The sequence below is a fragment of the Rana temporaria genome, chromosome 5 (genome assembly GCF_905171775.1).
Source record: "Rana temporaria chromosome 5, aRanTem1.1, whole genome shotgun sequence".
NCBI classification, from domain to species: Eukaryota; Metazoa; Chordata; class Amphibia; order Anura; family Ranidae; genus Rana; species Rana temporaria.
In genome coordinates, this window is record NC_053493.1 from 252,755,374 (window position 1) to 252,774,443 (window position 19,070).

General features: G+C 39.9%; 1 protein-coding gene across 3 annotated transcripts in view; it reads left to right on the forward strand.

The window, feature by feature from the left end:
* Positions 1–19,070, forward strand: part of HIVEP1 (HIVEP zinc finger 1) — a 246,496-nt gene that overhangs the window by 169,643 nt on the left and 57,783 nt on the right. For all 3 annotated transcript variants that reach the window (XM_040353728.1, XM_040353729.1, XM_040353730.1), the window contains one exon: positions 13,035–18,760. In XM_040353728.1, the coding sequence (XP_040209662.1) occupies positions 13,035–18,760 (5,726 nt within the window). The remainder of the gene's footprint in view (positions 1–13,034; positions 18,761–19,070) is intronic.

Consider the following 19,070-nt stretch of genomic DNA (forward strand, 5'->3'; position numbering starts at 1 on the left):
CACCATTGAACTATTATGTGTAGACTACTCTGTCCACAAGGAACCCAGTCCTATCTGTACAATACCAGGACCACTGAGCTCACTCTCTCTGGTCAGTCTGACCCCTAGTGTGCAGTCTCAGTACTGCGACTACTCATATCCCTATACCTGATCTATACCATTAATACCAAGATTTACTTTAATGTTGCTTATGCTGGAATAAGCACCATATACTTCATTGAGGCTGTGATGATAGAACCCAAACTCTTAACTGAGTTAAGAGTGAAACCTGGGTTCGAACCTGAGAAGTCTCCGCAGTTGAGATCCATAGACCTGAACCTAATTTGGCGTATCGTTACACCTCTCTGTTCAGCTATGTCCACAAGTGTCTCAGCTGTGCGAGATTCTCCTTCTTGATTGACTGAGACACAGCAGTGATGCCATTGGGTCCCGCTGCTATCAATAAAAGATAGCTAGACAATCAGGGGAGAAAGGGGGTGGGCTGGGTCAGGGCTCCATGTCTGAATGGACACAGGAAGCCGTGACTCAGCTTGGGTACCCCCTTAGCAAGCTGCTTTGGGGGCACTCAACAGGAGGGAGGGGACAGGAGCACAGAAGAGGGATCCGAGAAGAGGAGGATCTGGGCTGCTCTGTGCAAATCCACTGCAACAGGGCAGGTAAGTATAACATGTTTGTTATTTCTATAGAGGAAAAACAAGAGACTTTACAATCACTAACATAAGTCTGTATATGCAGTAAAGTATGCTTGTTATACTCACTGTGGAATCTAAGGGGTTAATCCTGCGCATTGTGTAAAAAGGCTGTTTTTATTCCGGTCTTCTCTGATCCTCCCCTTCTTCCACTGTCCCCAATCTATCTCCTGACAGTATAGAGCCGTTGGAGCACTCTGCATATGCTCAGTTTAGTGTGTATTGCTAGAGAGTTTTTTTTTTCTTGGGAGGGTGCATGTGATCAGCACAGGGTGAATCAGCACTGCCCAGACAGAGGGTCAGGGGTCCTGCAGTCTAATAGGTCAGTCAAGGGAAAATGAAATTTCCTCCTACAAGCGTTAACCAGACACTGATGGAAGTCATAAGATTGCTATATACTGCTGATGAAAAAAGGTATTTAGCAGTTTATATTTACTAAAATAATTACATTTCTGTGTACCTTTCAACATATTTAACAAGAACAACTATAACCTATTAAATAGCAGATAATGGTGTATAGGCACCTTAGATAATGTTATATTTGAACCCCTGTCTTGGCTACATTCAAGGTATACCCCAGTTCATAACAGTTCTGGTTTTAAAAGATCATTTGCAATAGAGAAGCTATTTGCAAGGTGTAGGCACAGAGCTTCCTTTGGATATATCTGTTCACTACGGACCTAGTTGGCAGAAAGCCTACTTGGAATGTCCATTGCTGTTGCCACACATATGATGACTTTTCAACATTCCATATCTTATAAGGGCACAGTTGAGCTTTTGTCCATCTGTTTCTCACCTAGTCTCCATTTACAGGTAGTGTTTTTTTAGACTCTCTTTTTGTGATGTTTACAAAAAATTGGAAAATAATGGCAGAAACAGCTGTAAGATAATACATATCCAAAAATGCACCACATGTAATCGATTAGGTATATTTATAATTTTTATACCAGATAGATAGTGGCAATTAATACAAATAGGAGGAGCATTCCAAAGAGGTTCCCTGGAACTGTGGGCAAAATAAAAAATAACATTTATGATGAAGTGTGTCCTTGGCATTAACATAGCAGTCCTTGATTTTCTGAACCCTGCCCCCCATACCACAGTTGTATTACAATTAATTCTGCCAGGAAGTCTGTTATTTTTCATCTTCATTTTTATTTATTTTTACTGTAAGCCTGCAAAGCATTGCACCCACGATCATCAGTACACAGGACTGCTGCTGACTGTCGGTGTATACGAGCAGGCAGTTTCACAATGACAAGCAGAAACAATTTACTTCCTAGAGAGTTTAAGGCCTTGTACAGACGACCGAACATGTCCGATGAAAACGGTCCCCGGACCGTTTTCATCGGACATGTCTGCTGGGAGGTTTTGGTCTGATGTGTGTACACACCATCAGACCAAAATCCCCGCGGACAGAGAACGCGGTGACGTAGAAGACACCAACGTTCTCTGACACGGAAGTTCAATGCTTCCACGCATGCGTCGAATCAGTTCGACGCATGCGTGGGATTTCGGATTTCATGCTAAGAAACTTTTGTCCGCTGGAAACCTGTCCGCTAGGCCAGGAAACCGGTCCGCTAGGCCGTACACGCGGTCGGACATGTCCGCGGAAACTGGTCCGCGGACCAGTTTCAGCAGACATGTTCGGTCGTGTGTACGAGGCCTAATAGTTCCCTTGTTCACTGAGAACTGAAAGCCGACAACCGCAAAGATTGTCGGTACCTGTAGTTCTCCCATTCACAGAACTCTGAAACTCCCAACACAGAAATTTAAAAAATAAAATTGTGACAGCCAGAGGGGGAAAAGATCCCTGACTCGCTGTCACTAGAGGCGATGGGTCGGGGAGAGGCTGCAGCAATGGGAACATAATAAATGTTCCACCCTCCAAATGGGTGGAACATGTAACATGTTCCCAAAGGTCAACTTATCCTTTTAAACTTTTTTACAAAAAGGTAAAATAAACATTGTTATTGCTTAAAAAGTGTTGGTTGGAGTTAATTTGTTAATCACCTATATAAAGTCTATCTGCAGCTATTAGTTCACCCAACACAGGTGACTACATTGCTCTTCCATAGATACAGTGGAAGAGTGAGCATAGCACCCTAAGACAGGAAGTGGGTCTTTACAAACTACATGGAAATTGATTTGCAAATGTAAACTGAAATCAGCTAAAAGATAGGCAGAAATGGTGGTTGATGGCTTAAGTTGGTTCTTAAAGCACAGTCACATTAAATCCCCCCCCCCCCCCCTCCACACACACACACACAAGCACACATTATGTTTGCTAGGCAATGCTTAGGGGTGCGAGTGGGTTTCTTGAGCGTTAATCACATCACTGATCACATGCACCCTCACAAAAAAAAAAACCTCTCTAACAATACACGCCAAACTGAGCATATGCAGAGTGCTCCCACGGCTCTGTACTATCATGAGATGGATTGGGGACTGTGAAAAACTGTGAAAGAAGGGGAAGATCAGAGATAACAGGATCAAACAGCCTTTTTGCACACTGCCCTTGGGTACCATAGTAAATATAACAAGCCTACTTTACTGCATATACAGACTGATTTTACTGTTGTGGGTTTAGGCCCAGATTCTCAAAGGAGATACGACGGCGGTCGTATCTATGCGCCTGATTCAAAGAATCAGTTACGCATAGATTTCTATTAGATCCGACCGGCGTTAGTCTCTTACGCCGTCGGATCTTAACTGCATATTTACGCTGGCCGCTAGGGGCGTGTACGCTGATTTACGCCTAGAAATATGTAAATCAGCTAGATACGCAAATTCACGAACGTACGCCCGGCCGACGTAGTACAGATACGCCGTTTACGTTAGGCTTTTCCCGGGGGAAAAGTTACCCCTGCTATATGGTGGCGTACATGCGGCGTACCAATGTTAAGTATGGACGTCGTTCCCGCGGCGAATTTTGAAAAATTTACGTCGTTTGCGTAAGTCGTCCGTGAATGGGGCTGGACGTCATTTACGTTCACGTCGAAACCAATACGTCCTTGCGGCGTACTTTGGAGCAATGCACACTGGGATATTCCACGGACGGCGCATGCACAAGTTATTTGCTTACGCCGGCCTATTTACGCTACGCCGCCGCAACTTACGGAGCAAGTGCTTTGAGAATACTGCACTTGCCCGTCTAAGTTGCGGAGGCGTAGCGTAAATAGGATACGCTACGCCGGAACAAAGATACGCTCTTCTACGAGAATCTGGCCCTTAGTAACACTTTAACATTTCTAAATTTACTCTATAACACAGCAAATCTTCACTTTTAAAAATTCAGTTCTCTTTTAACATGAAAAGAAAAAACTGGTGCTACAGAAAGTCCACTTTAAATAGCTGCTTTGTTTCACTTCATACCTTCCATACAGAAACAGAATGTATTTTCCCGTATCTAGGCTATGTACTGAGTTAAATACCCCTTTACGGTTTATTCTGTCGATTTTGTTTGCTATGATATGGTACTATATAAACCATTTTTGTCATAATTCTCAATTTTTTTCGCTTTTCACATGTTCAAAGTATTCTTTATCATAGAATTTCAAGTGTTACCCTAATGAAAGTGTATTTATCATTTGACGTAAATGTACTGCACTCCAGGAACACTATGCATTTTTTAACAATTGCGTGTCTGTAGGCTTTGCTGTCTGTGGCTCTGTCATATTTAATGTACGGCTCCATTTAGAAAAAAAAAAAAAGCCAGGGGAGGATAGCTGGAGATGAGACTGTTGGGAAGAAGGTAGGTGTTATAATAATGCGTGGGCTTGAGTAGGCTAGTACTGGCAGCAGTGAGAATTAGTACAACAAAAGCATTGCTGATATTTTCAATGCAGTGGTGGAATTTGTGAAGGAATCTGAGCCTGGACAGAACAGGTACTGAATGGTATGTATTGCATTGACAGAGCACGAGCTTATTTTATTGTATGTATGGACTACTGAATGTCTCCTGGCTTAACTATTTGCCTTTATATTTTTATTATAGAGACCTAAAATCTTTGCATTCAGATCCATTTTTATGAATGAGATATGATTTCCTGCTTTCTCCATTGAGCAAAGACTGATAAATATAGCACCAACAGTTAGAAGATTGTACATTACCACAACTCAAACATAAAATGACCATTTGAATAGATCTACTGCAGAACATTGCAACAATTACTATTTTCTCTTGATGCTTTTTGACTGCAGAGCATCATTTTGTAATCGAAACCTTCTTTCATTTATTCCTGGGTATAATTACTACGCAGTTAATGAAGATAGTTTGGGTGCATCAAAGAAAGCAAATACACCTCTACCAACTATGTAGTTCATTATATTGTCATTTGTGTTTGTCTAGCAAAAAAACAGACAGTAGGCAGAAGAATGGTTTGCCCTATGGAATAGACTTTTCTGTTTAATGCAAATATATAGGATGACGTGAATCGGGCAGCAAGAGAAATGGAGCTTGAGTTTCTAAAGCACAGATGTATTTACATTTCATAATGTACAAATCTGGAAATATCCCTGTCACTCACAAATATTAACATCCCTGTCTTCCTGTGTATTTTAATGTTGACTGCTGCATACACAGAGGAGTTTTATTTTAGGTTTTATTATAATACAAATATTTACCATAAACTGTGTTTCTGCATGATCGTCCTTTTAAAAAAAAAATGTTTTATGATTTTCTTTGAAAATTACTTTTTTACCTATAAAATATTTTTGTGTTGCCCCTTTGTTTTTTTTATATATACAGTAAAACCTTGGATTGCGAGTATAATTCGTTCCGGAAACATGCTTGTAATCCAAAGCACTTGTATATCAAAGCGATTTTCTCCATAAGAAATAATGGAAACTCAGATGATTCGTTCCACAACCATTTATTCATACATCCTTCCGTTTATAGTCCATACAAAAAGATTTTAACAATGTGATAGGTTGTGTAACCATAACATGTCTATCCACAAATGGAAGCCTCCACAAGGGGATTAGAAGCAAAATCCAGCAGGAGCTACAGAGTATTAAAGAGAAGAGAGACGCCTAGCAATATGGTTACATTTAATAAAGTTTAGCAAGTCACATGGTTGAGGATTAAAAGAGGCACATCTAAGTATGCAGGCATCCGGGGGTAAGCTGTCCACATAGACCATCCCCCGCACCGCCGGCTCTCACCGATGTCAGTCTGTAGTCATGACTGGGAAGACTACCCTGCAGCAGAGCAATTTGAAAGTGAGGCTTGGAGCACTCGTGGAGCACAGCGTGGAAGGGATGAGGTGGATGGTGGTGCAGAGGCTGGTCTATGTGGACAGCTTTACCCCGGATCCCTGCATATTTGGATGTGCTGTTTTAATCATCAACCATGTGAGTTGCTAAATGTTGTACCTTCAGTAAATGTAACCATATTGCTACACTTAGAGGCACCTTTCTTCTCTTTTATACTCAGTTATGACATGACGCTACTCTTATATCAAGACATTGTTTGTATATAAAGTCAATATGTATTAACACATTTTGCTTGTCTTGCAAAATGCTTTCAAACCAAGGTTTTACTGTATACAAAAAGAAACAAAATAATTACAGATTACAGATTTTCTTTGAAAATTACTTTTTTACCTTTTAAAATATATATTTTTTTGCCCCTGAATTGCTTTTTTTTGGTATATATAACAAGAAACTAAATAATTACAGATTATTATACTTAGTCATTACACAAAGCTGGTTTCCAGTTCACCCTTCAAGCTGTAGGATAATGTGGGCAGTTTCTATCATACCTTCTCCAGCTTAAAATGGCTGATGCTCTCAAATATTAAGTTGCACTAACAACACATGTAAATACAGTGCCGATGATCTCAAGTTTAATGTAGAAATTAAACCTTTTGTGGACTTATTTGTGAATATTATTAATGGTATTTAAAAAATAATGTCTAATTTAGGCTTACATTTTTTTTATATCTCTCTGAGGCCATTAAAGTGCAACTCCAGCCATTTTTTCTTAAATTGCATAGGAAAGAAATACAACCTTAGTTAGGTTTTTGTTGTATACCGCATGTGTACACATAAATAAAGCTTACCCTCACGTTCTGAGCATGTAATTTGCCAGCAGCTGTGGTTTACTTCTAAAGATATTATAATGGTATGTGCATTTCCAAATAAACATTTAATTTAGAGGGTGCTCCCAATGCCACAGGATTTACGCAGCATTCAGGTTTTTTTTTTAGAGAGAGAGAACAGAAAATGATGGCTTTCTAAAAAGACAGCCAGTGAGGTGAATGGGTTACTGACTCATTTAATTGTGTGAGTAAATTTAACTTTTACCACACCCCCCTCAACCCCTTTACCCACTTCTCCCTCTCTCACCCCCCCTTCTCCCTCTGTGTGTATGTATGTATATGTATGTATGTGTGTGTGTGTGTGTGTGTGTGTGTGTATATATATATATATATATATATATACATACATACATACATACATACATACATACATACATACATACATACATACATATATTCATATATTCTGTGGGGTTGATTTACAAAAGGCAAGTAGACTATATACTTTGCAAGTGCATTTGCTCTCATTTTCTCTAGAGCTTAACCACTTAAGGACCGGACCAATATGCTGCTACATGACCCAAGGGGTTTTTACAATTCGGCACTGCGTCGCTTTAACAGACAATTGCGCGGTCGTGCGACGTGGCTCACAAACAAAATTGGCGTCCTTTTTCCCCCACAAATAGAGCTTTCTTTTGGTGGTATTTGATCACCTCTGCGGTTTTTATTTTTTGCGCTATAAACAAAAATAGAGCGACAATTTTGAAAAAAATTCAATATTTTTTACTTTTTGCTATAATAAATATCCCCCAAAAACATATATAACAAATTTTTTTTCCTCAGTTTAGGCCGATACGTATTCTTCTACCTATTTTTGGTAAAAAAAATCGCAATAAGCGTTTATCGATTGGTTTGCGCAAAATTTATAGCGTTTACAAAATAGGGGATAGTTTTATTGCATTTTTATAAAAAAAAATTTTTTTACTACTAATGGCGGCGATCAGCAATTTTTTCCGTGACTGCGACATTATGGCGGACACATCGGACAATTTTGACACATTTTTGGGACCATTGTCATTTTCACAGCAAAAAATGCATTTAAATTGCATTGGTTATTGTGAAAATGACAGTTGCAGTTTGGGAGTTAACCACATGGGGCGCTGTAGGATTTAGTGTTCACCTAGTGTGTGTTTACAACTGTAGGGGGGTCTGGCTGTAGGAATGACGTCATCGATCGAGTCTCCCTATATAAGGGATCACTCGATCGATGCAGCGCCATAGTGAAGCACGGGGAAGCCGTGTTTACATACGGCTCTCCCCGTTCTTCAGCTCCGGGGAGCGATCGCGGCGGAGCGGCTATAAACGAATAGCCGCGCCGTCGTCCCGGATCGCTCCCCGAGGGAATCCGACCGCCGCATGTAGCGGGGGGGGGGGGTCCCGATCGGACTCCCCACCCACTAGAAGGCAGGGACGTACAGGTACGCCAATGTGCCTGTACGTGCCATTCTGCCGACGTATATATACATGCGGCGGTCGGGAAGGGGTTACTGAATGTGGTAAAGCTTCACTTTATAAAGAATACCTGATCATGTGCACGGAAGGTATGGTTCTATTGCGTACATAGGTGGCTGCTGATTCTATGGGGTAGATTTACTAAAGGCAAGTACCCTGTTCACTTTGCAAATTTATTTTCCTCAAAAGTTGGTGAATGTGGTGGAATAAAAAACAGCATTTTTGCTTGCACGTAATTGGATGATGGAAATCAACAGAACTTCACCACATTCACTAAGGTTTTGAGAAAATTACCTACTTGCCTTTAGAAAATTAAACCCTGTGTGTGTGTGTGTGTGTGTGTGTGTGTGTGTGTGTGTGTGTGTGTGTGTGTGTATGTATGTGTATGTTTGTGTGTATGTATGTTTATTTATATATAGATAGATAAATATAAAAATTCTACACACCCCTGTTAAAAGGTCAGGTTTCTGTGATGTAAACAAATGATAAATCATTTCAGAACCTTTTCCCCCTTTAATGTGACCTATAAACTGTACAACAAAGTTGAACAACACACTGAAATCTTTATGGTGGAGGGAAGTAAAAATAAAAAATAAAATAATAATATGGGTGCATTAGTGTGCACACCCTTAAACTAATACTTTTGGTGAAGCACCTTTTGATTTTATTACAGCACTCCAGTCTTTTTGGGTATGAGTCTATCAGCATGGCACATCTTGATTTGGCAATACTTGCCCACTCTTCTTTGCAAAAACACTCCAAATCTGTCAGATTGTGAGGGCATCTCCTGTGCACAGCCCTCTTCAGATCACTCCACAGATTTTCAATCGGATTCAGGTTTGGGCTCTGCCTGTACCATTCCAAAACGTGAATCTTCTTCTGGTGAAGCCATTCCTTTGTTAATTTGGATGTGAGCTTTAGGTGGCCACGCTGAAAGATGAAGTTCCTTTTCATGTTCAGCTTTCTAGCAGAAGCCTGAAGGTTTTGTGCCAATATTTACTGGTATTTGGAACTGTTCATAATTCCCTCTATCTTGACTAAGGCCCCTGTTCCAGCTGAAGAAAAATAGTCCCAAAGCATGATGCTGCCACCACCACACTTCACAGTGGGTATGATGTTTTTTGAGTATATGCAGTGTTGTTTTTGCACCAAACATATCTTTTGAGATTATGGACAAAAAGCTCAACCTTGGTTTCATCAGACCATAACACATTTTCCCACATGCTTTTGGGAGACTTCAGGTGTGTTTTTGCAAAATTTAGCTGGGCTTGGATGTTTTTCTCCGTAAGAAAAGCCTTCCGTCTTGCCACTCTACCCCATAGCCCAGATATATGAAGAATACAGGAGATTGTTGTCACATGTACCACACAGCCAGTACTTGCCAGATATTCCTGCATCTCCTTTAATGTTGCTGTAGGCCTCTTGACAGCCTCCCTGACCATTTTTCTTCTCGTCTTTTCATCAATTTAGGAGGGACATCCAGATCTTGGTAATGTCACTGTCGTGTCATATTTTCTCTACATGGTGATGACTGTCTTCACTGTGTTCCTGTTTCATGGCTTTGCTGTAGGATGCAACTAATGCCCCATACACACCTTCAGAATTTCCATCGGGCTAAACTCTGATGGATTTTTCTGATGGAATTCTGTTCAAGCTTCCTTGCATACACACTGTCACACCAAATTCCAACCGTCCAAAACGCGTTGATGTACAACACTACGATGAGCCGAGAAAAATGAAGTTTAATGCTTCCGAGCATGTGTCGACTTGGTTCTGAGCATGTGTGTTTTTTTCTCCGTCGGAGTTCCATACAGACGAACGGAATTTCTGATAGAAATTTTTTTCATCGGGAAAAAAAGAGAACATGCTCTCTTTCTAAGTCCGTCGGAATTTCCGATGGAAAAACTAAGATGGGACAAACACACGGTCGGATTACCTGATGAAATTCTGTCTGACCTTTTTCCATCGGAAATTGCCATCTTGTGTACAAGGCATAAGTCAGTAATGTCATAAAAGACTTACTAGAACAGCTGAACTTTATTTGGGGCTAATAATCAGAGGCACTTTAAATGATGGCAGGTGTGTACTGACTCCTATTTAACATGAGTTTGAATGTGAGTGCTTATTTCTGAACAAAGCCACAGCCCCAGTTATAAGAGGGTGTGCACACTTCTGCAGTCACATTATTATCATTATTAGTATTTTTTAATTCCCTCCCTAAAATAATTCAGTTTATTTTTCAATTGAGTTGTACAGTTTATAGGTCACATTAAAGGTCACATTCAAACATGACTATAATACATTTATATGAAACCACTATATATTTTCTTTAACCACTTTAGCCCCGGGCCTGTTTTTCAGAGTCGGTGTTTACGAGACAAAACCATTTTTTTTTGCTAGAAAATTACTTAAAACCCCCAAACATTATATATTTTTTTTTTCTAACACCCTAGAGAATAAAATGGAAGTCATTGCAATACTTTTTGTCACACCGTATTTGCGCAGCGGTCTTACAAGCGCACTTTTTTTTTAAAAAATTCACTTTTTTAAATGAAAAAATAAGACAACAATAAATTTGGCCCAATTTTTTTATATATTGTGAAAGATAATGTTACGCCGAGTAAAATGATACCCAACATGTCACGCTTAAAAATTTCGCCCGCTCGTGGCATGGCGTCAAACTTTTACCCTTAAAAATCTTGATAGGCGACGTTTAAAAAATTCTACAGGTTGCATTTTTTGAGTTACAGAGTAGGCCTAGGGCTAAAATTAATGCTCTCGCTCTAACGATCGCGGCGATACCTCACTTGTGTGGTTTGAATACCGTTTTCATATGTCGGCGCTACTCGCGTATACGTTCGCTTCTACGCGCGAGCTCGTCGGGACGGGGCGCTTTAAAAAATTTTTTTTTTGCTTTTCGCATTTATTTTTAGTTATTTTACAATTTTTAACACTGAAAAAAAAAAAAAAAAAAATTATCACTTTTATTCCTATTACAAGGAATGTAAACATCCCTTGTAATAGAAAAAAGCATGACAGGTCCTCTTAAATATGAGATCTGGGGTCAAAAAGACCTCAGATCTCATATTTAGGCTTAAATGCAAAAAAAAAAAAAAAAATTTGGAAATGTCATTTTTTCAAATGACAAAAAAAAAAATGTTTCTTTAAGACGCTGGGCGGGACTGACGTTTTGACGTCACTTCCGCCCAGCGGAGCTATGGGGACGGGCGAAGGAGATTTTTCCTTCAGTCTCGTCCCCGCTCAGCTGCCGGATGGTCGCGATCTCCTCCGCCGCTACCGACGGCTCCGGTAAGCGGCGGAGGGCGCGGAACAGCGGCGGGAGGGGGGGGCCCCTCTCCCGCCACCGATAACGGCGATCTCGCGGCGGATTCGCCGCGGAGACCGCCATTATCGTTAACACGGCCGCCCACAGAAGAGATGAATATCTCGATTGTGGCAGCAGCTGCTACCGTTACCGAGATATTCATCTCTAAAGTGATGACGTATAACGGCGGTGGGCGGTCGGCAAGTAGTTAAGTATACTATATATTAAATATTCTAAAAGCGTTGTTATGCGAGACAGAAAATGGGCTATACATTGTTTCTTCTCTCTAAGGTGAGGTCTGCACAAATACTAGGTATTCTGCGCCCATTGTCTGTGGATCCTACTCCAGGAAATGGAAAATGAAATTGCCCAGTCTTCAAAAAAATTATAAAAATTCTACATCCTCCAGTGTATGTTGTGTCACTTGCAGAATTATTTTCATTTCTTCATATAAATGCATTGGGAAAAGATCAAGTGTACCTTCTCACCAGAAACTGCCCAGTCATAAACATCATTACTTAAATCTCCATTACCCAAAAACCACTTTTAGCTTTGCAATCCACTTTGTTCCCACTGCTGCCTTTGTACGTCTCTGGGCTAACCTTGTCGTCCTGTCAGATTAGAAGTTTAAGAGTAATTCTGCTAAAAATAAAAAAGTCACTGATGTTATTTTTATTTCATGCATGCTTGTGTCATTTACCTACTTATACAGATACTCCTCTTTTAACGACTTACCTGTTTAACGTCTGCTCGGACTTACGACCAGCTCTCCCCACCTGAACAACACACTGTACATCATTGTATTGTATTCTACAGTACAGTACAGAATTTTCATTTGTGTTCTGTACTTATGAAAATTAAAACAACATTATTGAGCTGGAGTTTTGTGTTTAGATCTTTTTTTTCACAGTACAGTACAATAGTTAAGAATGCTTAAAATACTGATTTCTTGTGACTCCTCGTTTAACAATCAATTTGTCTAATGACTTGGTCGTTGGAACAGAACCTGGTCATTAAGTGAGGAGTACCTGTATATCATCTCTTGATCCAAATGCTTGGTGCAATAATTATAGCCACTGTTTATTTGCATTGTTTGCCTGTATTAGCCAAAATTGTTCACTTGTGCTGCTTTAATTTGGTAGAAAAAGCATAATTGGTGCAAATCTTGGGCTGTAAGATGAGGGAGTAATTTGCCTAGGTTCAGCCTCTGAACCTTATGAAGGTCTCGGACTCATCAGTCCCAGTTTTCTATGCTCTCAGCCTTGAGATAAGTCCACAAGGTGACATGCACCTCATTGGACTTAACTCAGTAATCCAGTACATTTAACAAAGTTAGACAGAGGTTTAAGCACTTTTTCAAGTGTGTTTGCGAATAACTATTGCTAGTTTATTTGTCTTTTTTATTTGTAGAAAAAAAGATAAAGTCCTGTCAATGATTTATTTATTATTTTCTTTATATTTTAGAAATTGTTGCTTTTGGCTCCCGAAGTTGCTCTGACACTATTAAAGGTGTGAAGAGGAAAAAAATTGTAACAGAAAACCACCTAAAGAAAATACCTAAGTCACCATTAAAGAATGTCACCAAGGAGAAGCAAAGGCATGATCTAGACTCCTACACATCATCCAACTCTACCCCCTCAGGATCCGGTCATTCAAAAGAGAAGGAGCTCTTGCTGGTAGAACTACAAAAGCAAAACATCAGACAAAGCAAAGGTGCCAATTCTGAGCTAACTGGACAGTCTGCCAAGTCTGTGGTGTCAATGCAGGCTAAAAAACTGTCTGTTCCACCAGACTTATGCAACGGGAGAACTGAAAGCTTTGAATTTGGTGGCAAAATGACTTTAATTAAGGAAACTAGTGCTTCTAGTACATTACCAGTCAGTGGGAAAAGTGCAAATCGTAACCCGGAGAACACCAATAAGCAGTATTCATGTGCAAATTCAGCTTTTGATGTTTTATTAAAAGCAATGGAGCCTGAACTCAACACTTTGAACCAGTCTCGGGCACCTTGTGGCACTCAAACGGAAAAGCAGGGGCATAATAACAATCCAGCACCTTCAGTAACGTACATAAAGTCAAGCCCATCTTCTTCGTCTCAAAGGGAATCAAGTGCTAAATATTTACATTATCATCATAGACCTCAGAGTGGTCAGCCTTGCATGTCAATTAAACACTCTCCAAATACCCAGGGCCATTTAGGTATTAAGGAAGAACAGTGCGAGATGCAAATACCTGCTGCCTGTTCAGGGTACTCCAGTGCTCTGGACAAAACCAAACATGAACAAGTTTATCATGTAGCTGTAACTTCTTCCCTAGTTAGTTCTTCAACTAATACAGTAACTCAGGTTCTTTCTCTGCCAGTAAATTCTTTATCCAATTCTTCAAATCTGTCTTTAAACTCCACATACAGTGTAACCCAAGTCGCCTCACTTATTACTGGGGAGCAAATGTGCAATATTGTTTTGAAGGATCAAAAACCCAAGAAACAAGGTAAATACATATGTGAATATTGTAACAGGGCGTGTGCAAAACCCAGTGTTCTCCTAAAGCACATTCGATCACATACTGGGGAACGTCCATACCCTTGTGTAACATGTGGATTTTCTTTCAAAACAAAAAGTAATTTGTACAAGCACAAAAAGTCTCATGCACATGCCATTAAACTTGGACTAGGTATTCGAACAGATTCTGGTGGCATGCTCCTTTCACAGGATTCTGAAAAAGCACTTTTTATTAGTTCAGATGCAGATGACAGTGGAGAAAGTGATGAGGAGTATACTTCAGAGGAAAGGCAAGAAGATCAAAGCCTTTCAAGCATGGAATTCCCAGAAAATGTAAAAATGGCATCTGCATCTGACAGCATTTCACAGAAAGAAGGAAGGTCTTCCTCAAACAGCCCCGTTGCAATGTTGCAAGACAGTTCTGACAACCGAATAGAGGCAAAACTGACAGAATTACCTAAAGTTGTTGTTTATCCAGTCAGTGTTTCTCCGTTGAGAGCTGATAGCCCAAAAGTTTTAGAATCTACTTCTGAACATTTTGTAGCACAAATGGCAGAATTAAAAACAAAAAACAAGCCCTTAAATGTTTTGCGAATGTGCTCATTAAGCGAATTAGAGCAGTCCTCTCATAAAATATGTGAACTAGTTCAAGCTGAAAGCAAACAGCCAACAAATATACCTTCTCATGCACAGCTGCAGAGACAGCAAGCTACTGATTGCTCCCAAGAGCAGCAGAGCAAATGTCTCTTAAGTCCTCGAAGTTTAGGAAGCACAGACTCTGGCTATTTCTCCAGGTCAGAGAGTGCAGATCAAGCTATGACTTCTCCATCGCCTTTTGTTAAACTTTTGCCCTCCATTGAAAAAGATCTGACTAAAAATGTAAGTTCTTTGGCACACCCAGCTGTTCATGGGACAATTGTAGTACAACCAGTATGTGTTGAGAAACCACCTTCTGCTACAGGAATAATGCGGCCTCCATTAGGATCAAGAACGCTTGAAGAACGTATTTCAAAGTTAATTTCAGACAATGAAGCTTTGGTTGATGACAAACAACTAGACAGTGTGAAGCCAAGGAGAACCTCATTGTCGAGAAGAGGCAGCATTGATTCACCAAAGTCTTATATATTTAAAGATTCCTTCCAGTTTGATCTAAAACCCCCAGGAAGACGTACAAGTTCCAGTTCTGACATACCAAAGTCCCCTTTTACACCAACAGACAAGTCCAAACAAGTTTTTTTTCTTTCTGTTCCTTCACAATACCCTTCCATTGACTGTTTACCAATTACAAGAAGCAATTCAATGCCCACAACAGGGTATTCAGCTATCCCCCCTGTAATTCCAGCTTCCCATCCTCTTCGAGGAAGCCAGTCATTTGATGACAAAATAGGTACTCTTTATGATGATGTGTTTGTTTCAGGACCACCTATGCCCCAGCAAACAGTTCATTCTCGCACTCTTGTTAGACAGGCTGCTGTTGAAGACTCCTCAACCACTGAACCTTGTGGTCTGGGACCTGCTCGATCGGTTGATGAAAGTTATCCTACAAATAAATTATTGCAGGATGTCTTGCTGCCTAGAAGTAAATCTTTTGTGCAAGGGTCTAGCTTAGACAAAATGAAAAAAACACATCAGGGTCGTGGTACAATGTTTGAATGTGAAACATGTAGAAATAGGTACCGAAAGCGAGAGAATTTTGAAAATCATAAGAAGTTTTACTGTTCTGAGTTACATGGACCAAAGAGCAAAACTATAGCTCGAGAAACTGAGCATAGCACAGCTTCAACTACTTCTCAGCCTCAAATTCTTCATTATAGAGTTGGTACTTCAGCTGGAACTTTGGAACAGCCACTGCTTATCAGGAAACGAAGAAAGATGAAAAGTGTAGGTGATGATGATGAACCCCAACAAAGTGAATGTCGTCTAACTCCAGAAAATATGGAACCTCTGAAAAATGTAGCTAGCACAAAATCCTCATCTACTATCACAATTTTAGGCTCACAATCATGTACTGTTTCAAGTCCTCAAATACAGTTGGTAGCAAGAAACACCGAAACAAATACTGATATGAAGATGCTTGGGGTAGACAAGAACACAAACTTAATTTTAACAGAAAAAGTGGAACTTAAATGTCAGGGAACTGGTATTTCAGTAATTCAACACACAAATTCATTGAGTAGACCCAACTCATTTGAGAAATCAGAATCTGTTGAAAGAGTTTCACCGGTACCATTTTATGATCATCAGAAGTGTAATGCAAAGAATCCCATGAATACAGTTAATGTTAAAGACGAAAAACCCCATCATGCCTCTCATAGCTCTTTGGGTGGATCAGTTGACACATCAAAAACAGAAGTCCATGAAAGCCAACAAAGTGCACTTACAGAAAGAACAGCATCAGCTCCTCAATCTCGTCTGGTTCGCCAACATAACATTCAGGTTCCAGAGATATTGGTTACAGAAGAACCAGATAAAGATCCAGAAGCTCAAGGAAATGAGCCAGAACCTCAAGAAAAATTTAGCTGGCCACAACGCAGTGGAAGTCTCTCCAGTTTGCCTACCGAAAAACTCCCTCCCAAAAAGAAAAGAATTCGTTTGGCTGATCTTGATAACTCATCTGCTGAATCAAGTTTTGAGTCTACCTATTCAAGAAGCCTGAGCCGAGAGAGCAGTTTATCCCGTGCCTCAAGTTTTTCAGCTTCATTTGACAAAGAAGAGACTTCAAAAACTGAGAGTTTCTCAAAAACAGATAGTATAAACAAATCGTCAGAGTTTCTTACAATTCCAACAGGTTTAAATGCGTTTGGAGTTCCAAGGGAAATGAGGAGAGCTGCATCGGAGCAAATAAACTGCACACAACCATCAATGGAAGTCTCAGACTACAGAAGTAAATCATTTGACTGCGGTAGCATGTCTAGATCAAGATCTATGTCGCCAACTAATATTATGACTTCAAGATCATCTTTTGTGTGTAGAACAAATACTGGACATATACCCCTATTAGAAAGGAGGAGGGGACCACTTGTAAAGCAGATATCTTTAAATATTGCAGAAACTGGTGTTGCTACTTCTAAACCCAAAGTCCATCAGTCAGAAACACCTGTATTGTCACAGCAAAGCATGCATGCAGTAAACAGATCATTAATGGAATTTACAGTGTGCCCAAAAGAATCCTCTAAGCAAAATCTTATAACCGACAAACATTTTTCAGCTGAAACCTCAAAGCTTGCTCCACATAGTGATGTTAATGTTTCAATAAATTCAACTAATACTAACTTATTTAAAAAATATATAACCGTTGGAAAGCAAAGCATGTTTCAAATTGACTTAAAAGATAAGTATGTGTCTCACAAAAAGGATGAAGGTAAAACAAGTTTTGCTCCCAAATATCAACTTGAATGTCAGAAAATCCAAGAGAACCAGTTTTGTGCTTCAAAACCAATTGCAATGATTTTGCCAAATAGCTCTTCTGAAGACAATAGACTTAGTAGCACATCTTGGAATTTAAAGACCGATACTACAGACAGTAGACCCAGTATATGTATGACCATGCAAAAACAAGGCAAACTGTATTGTAATTTACAAACCACACATTCAATAGTTGTTCCAGTTCATAACTACAGCAATTCTCTATATTACGGGTTTCCTCCAATTACTTCTCTCCCTGAGATTTTAGTAACACAAGACCATGGGAATCAAATGATTTTTAAAGCCAGTTCAGGTACTGTGACAGAGAAGGAACCAGTACAGATGCCAAAGCCTAATGAGGAGTCCAGCAGACCTCATGTAAGCTCTCCCAAAAACTCAGAAAGTTGTCTTCCACGATCTGCACCTCAAAAAGCTCCAGTAGCTGGCCTAGTCCCTCAGCAAGAGACTTCAGCCTCAAGCAAGCGAATGCTTTCACCAGCCAACAGCCTTGATATTGCTATGGAGAAACAGCAAAAGCGTGTAAAGGATGAAAGTGGGGCTGCAAGTAATACTAGTGGTCAGCAAGTGCATTTGATGAGCATGAATGCTATGGAGCCTGGTAAACAAAGAAAGCCGATGCTAGTAAGACAGTTTTGCACTACAGACCCAGGTGAAAGCTTGGATAAGGATGTTAATCCTGGAAAGTATAACCCCGAAGATCGATCTTTGGGGTCACAGATCACCAGCTTCCATTCCTCTGCAAAACCCATTTCCGATGTGAAAGAAACAATTGAATGTGAGAAAAATAAATCTCCTGAACTTTCTGGTCCCAGTGTAAGAATGTCACCAGAACCTTCTACCAGCACTCAAGCATGCTCTTTGAAGCCTGCATATAGTAGCCAAGAGAGGTCATCTGTTAATATTAAAGCAGTTAATATTCAAGGCCAAATAAAACTTGGTGCAGCAATATCAGTGGTAAATGCAGGGGATATGCATAGGTTGTCTTTTCCAAGCCTGAAAACATCAACAAGTTTCACGTGGTGTTACCTGCTGAAGAGGAAGCCAATCCATCTTCCACAGAATGACCAAAAGACATCTGCCTATGCTTCCTGGACTATCGGTTCTAATAATCCAAACCCACTTGGATTACCCACCAAAGTGGCTCTGTCACTGTTAAATTCAAAGCAGAAGTGTGAGAAGTACATGTTTACTTCAGTGAAAACCTCTCACTCTAGGCATGACATCTTGGTGTATTCAAGCAAATGGAAGAGAAATGCAAAAGAGGTAATAAAATAATTACTTGAGGATCAATATAAAATATTATTTATCCCAACTCAATTCAACTCAATATGTGAAACTATAGGAGAGAGTAGGAAGCTTAAGGCCCCATTCACATATTTTCATTAGTTGCATTTTCATTTGCTTTGCAGCAAAGCACACATGATGAGAATGTGCAATAAAAATGCATGTCTCTGTTCATCAATGTGTGTAATAAAAATGTGCATTTTTATGTGCAAAGATGTTATTGGGGGCCATCAAAATTACAGCTTCTTTCTACTCTTATTAAAAAGTAGATCTACGATTATAATCTCTC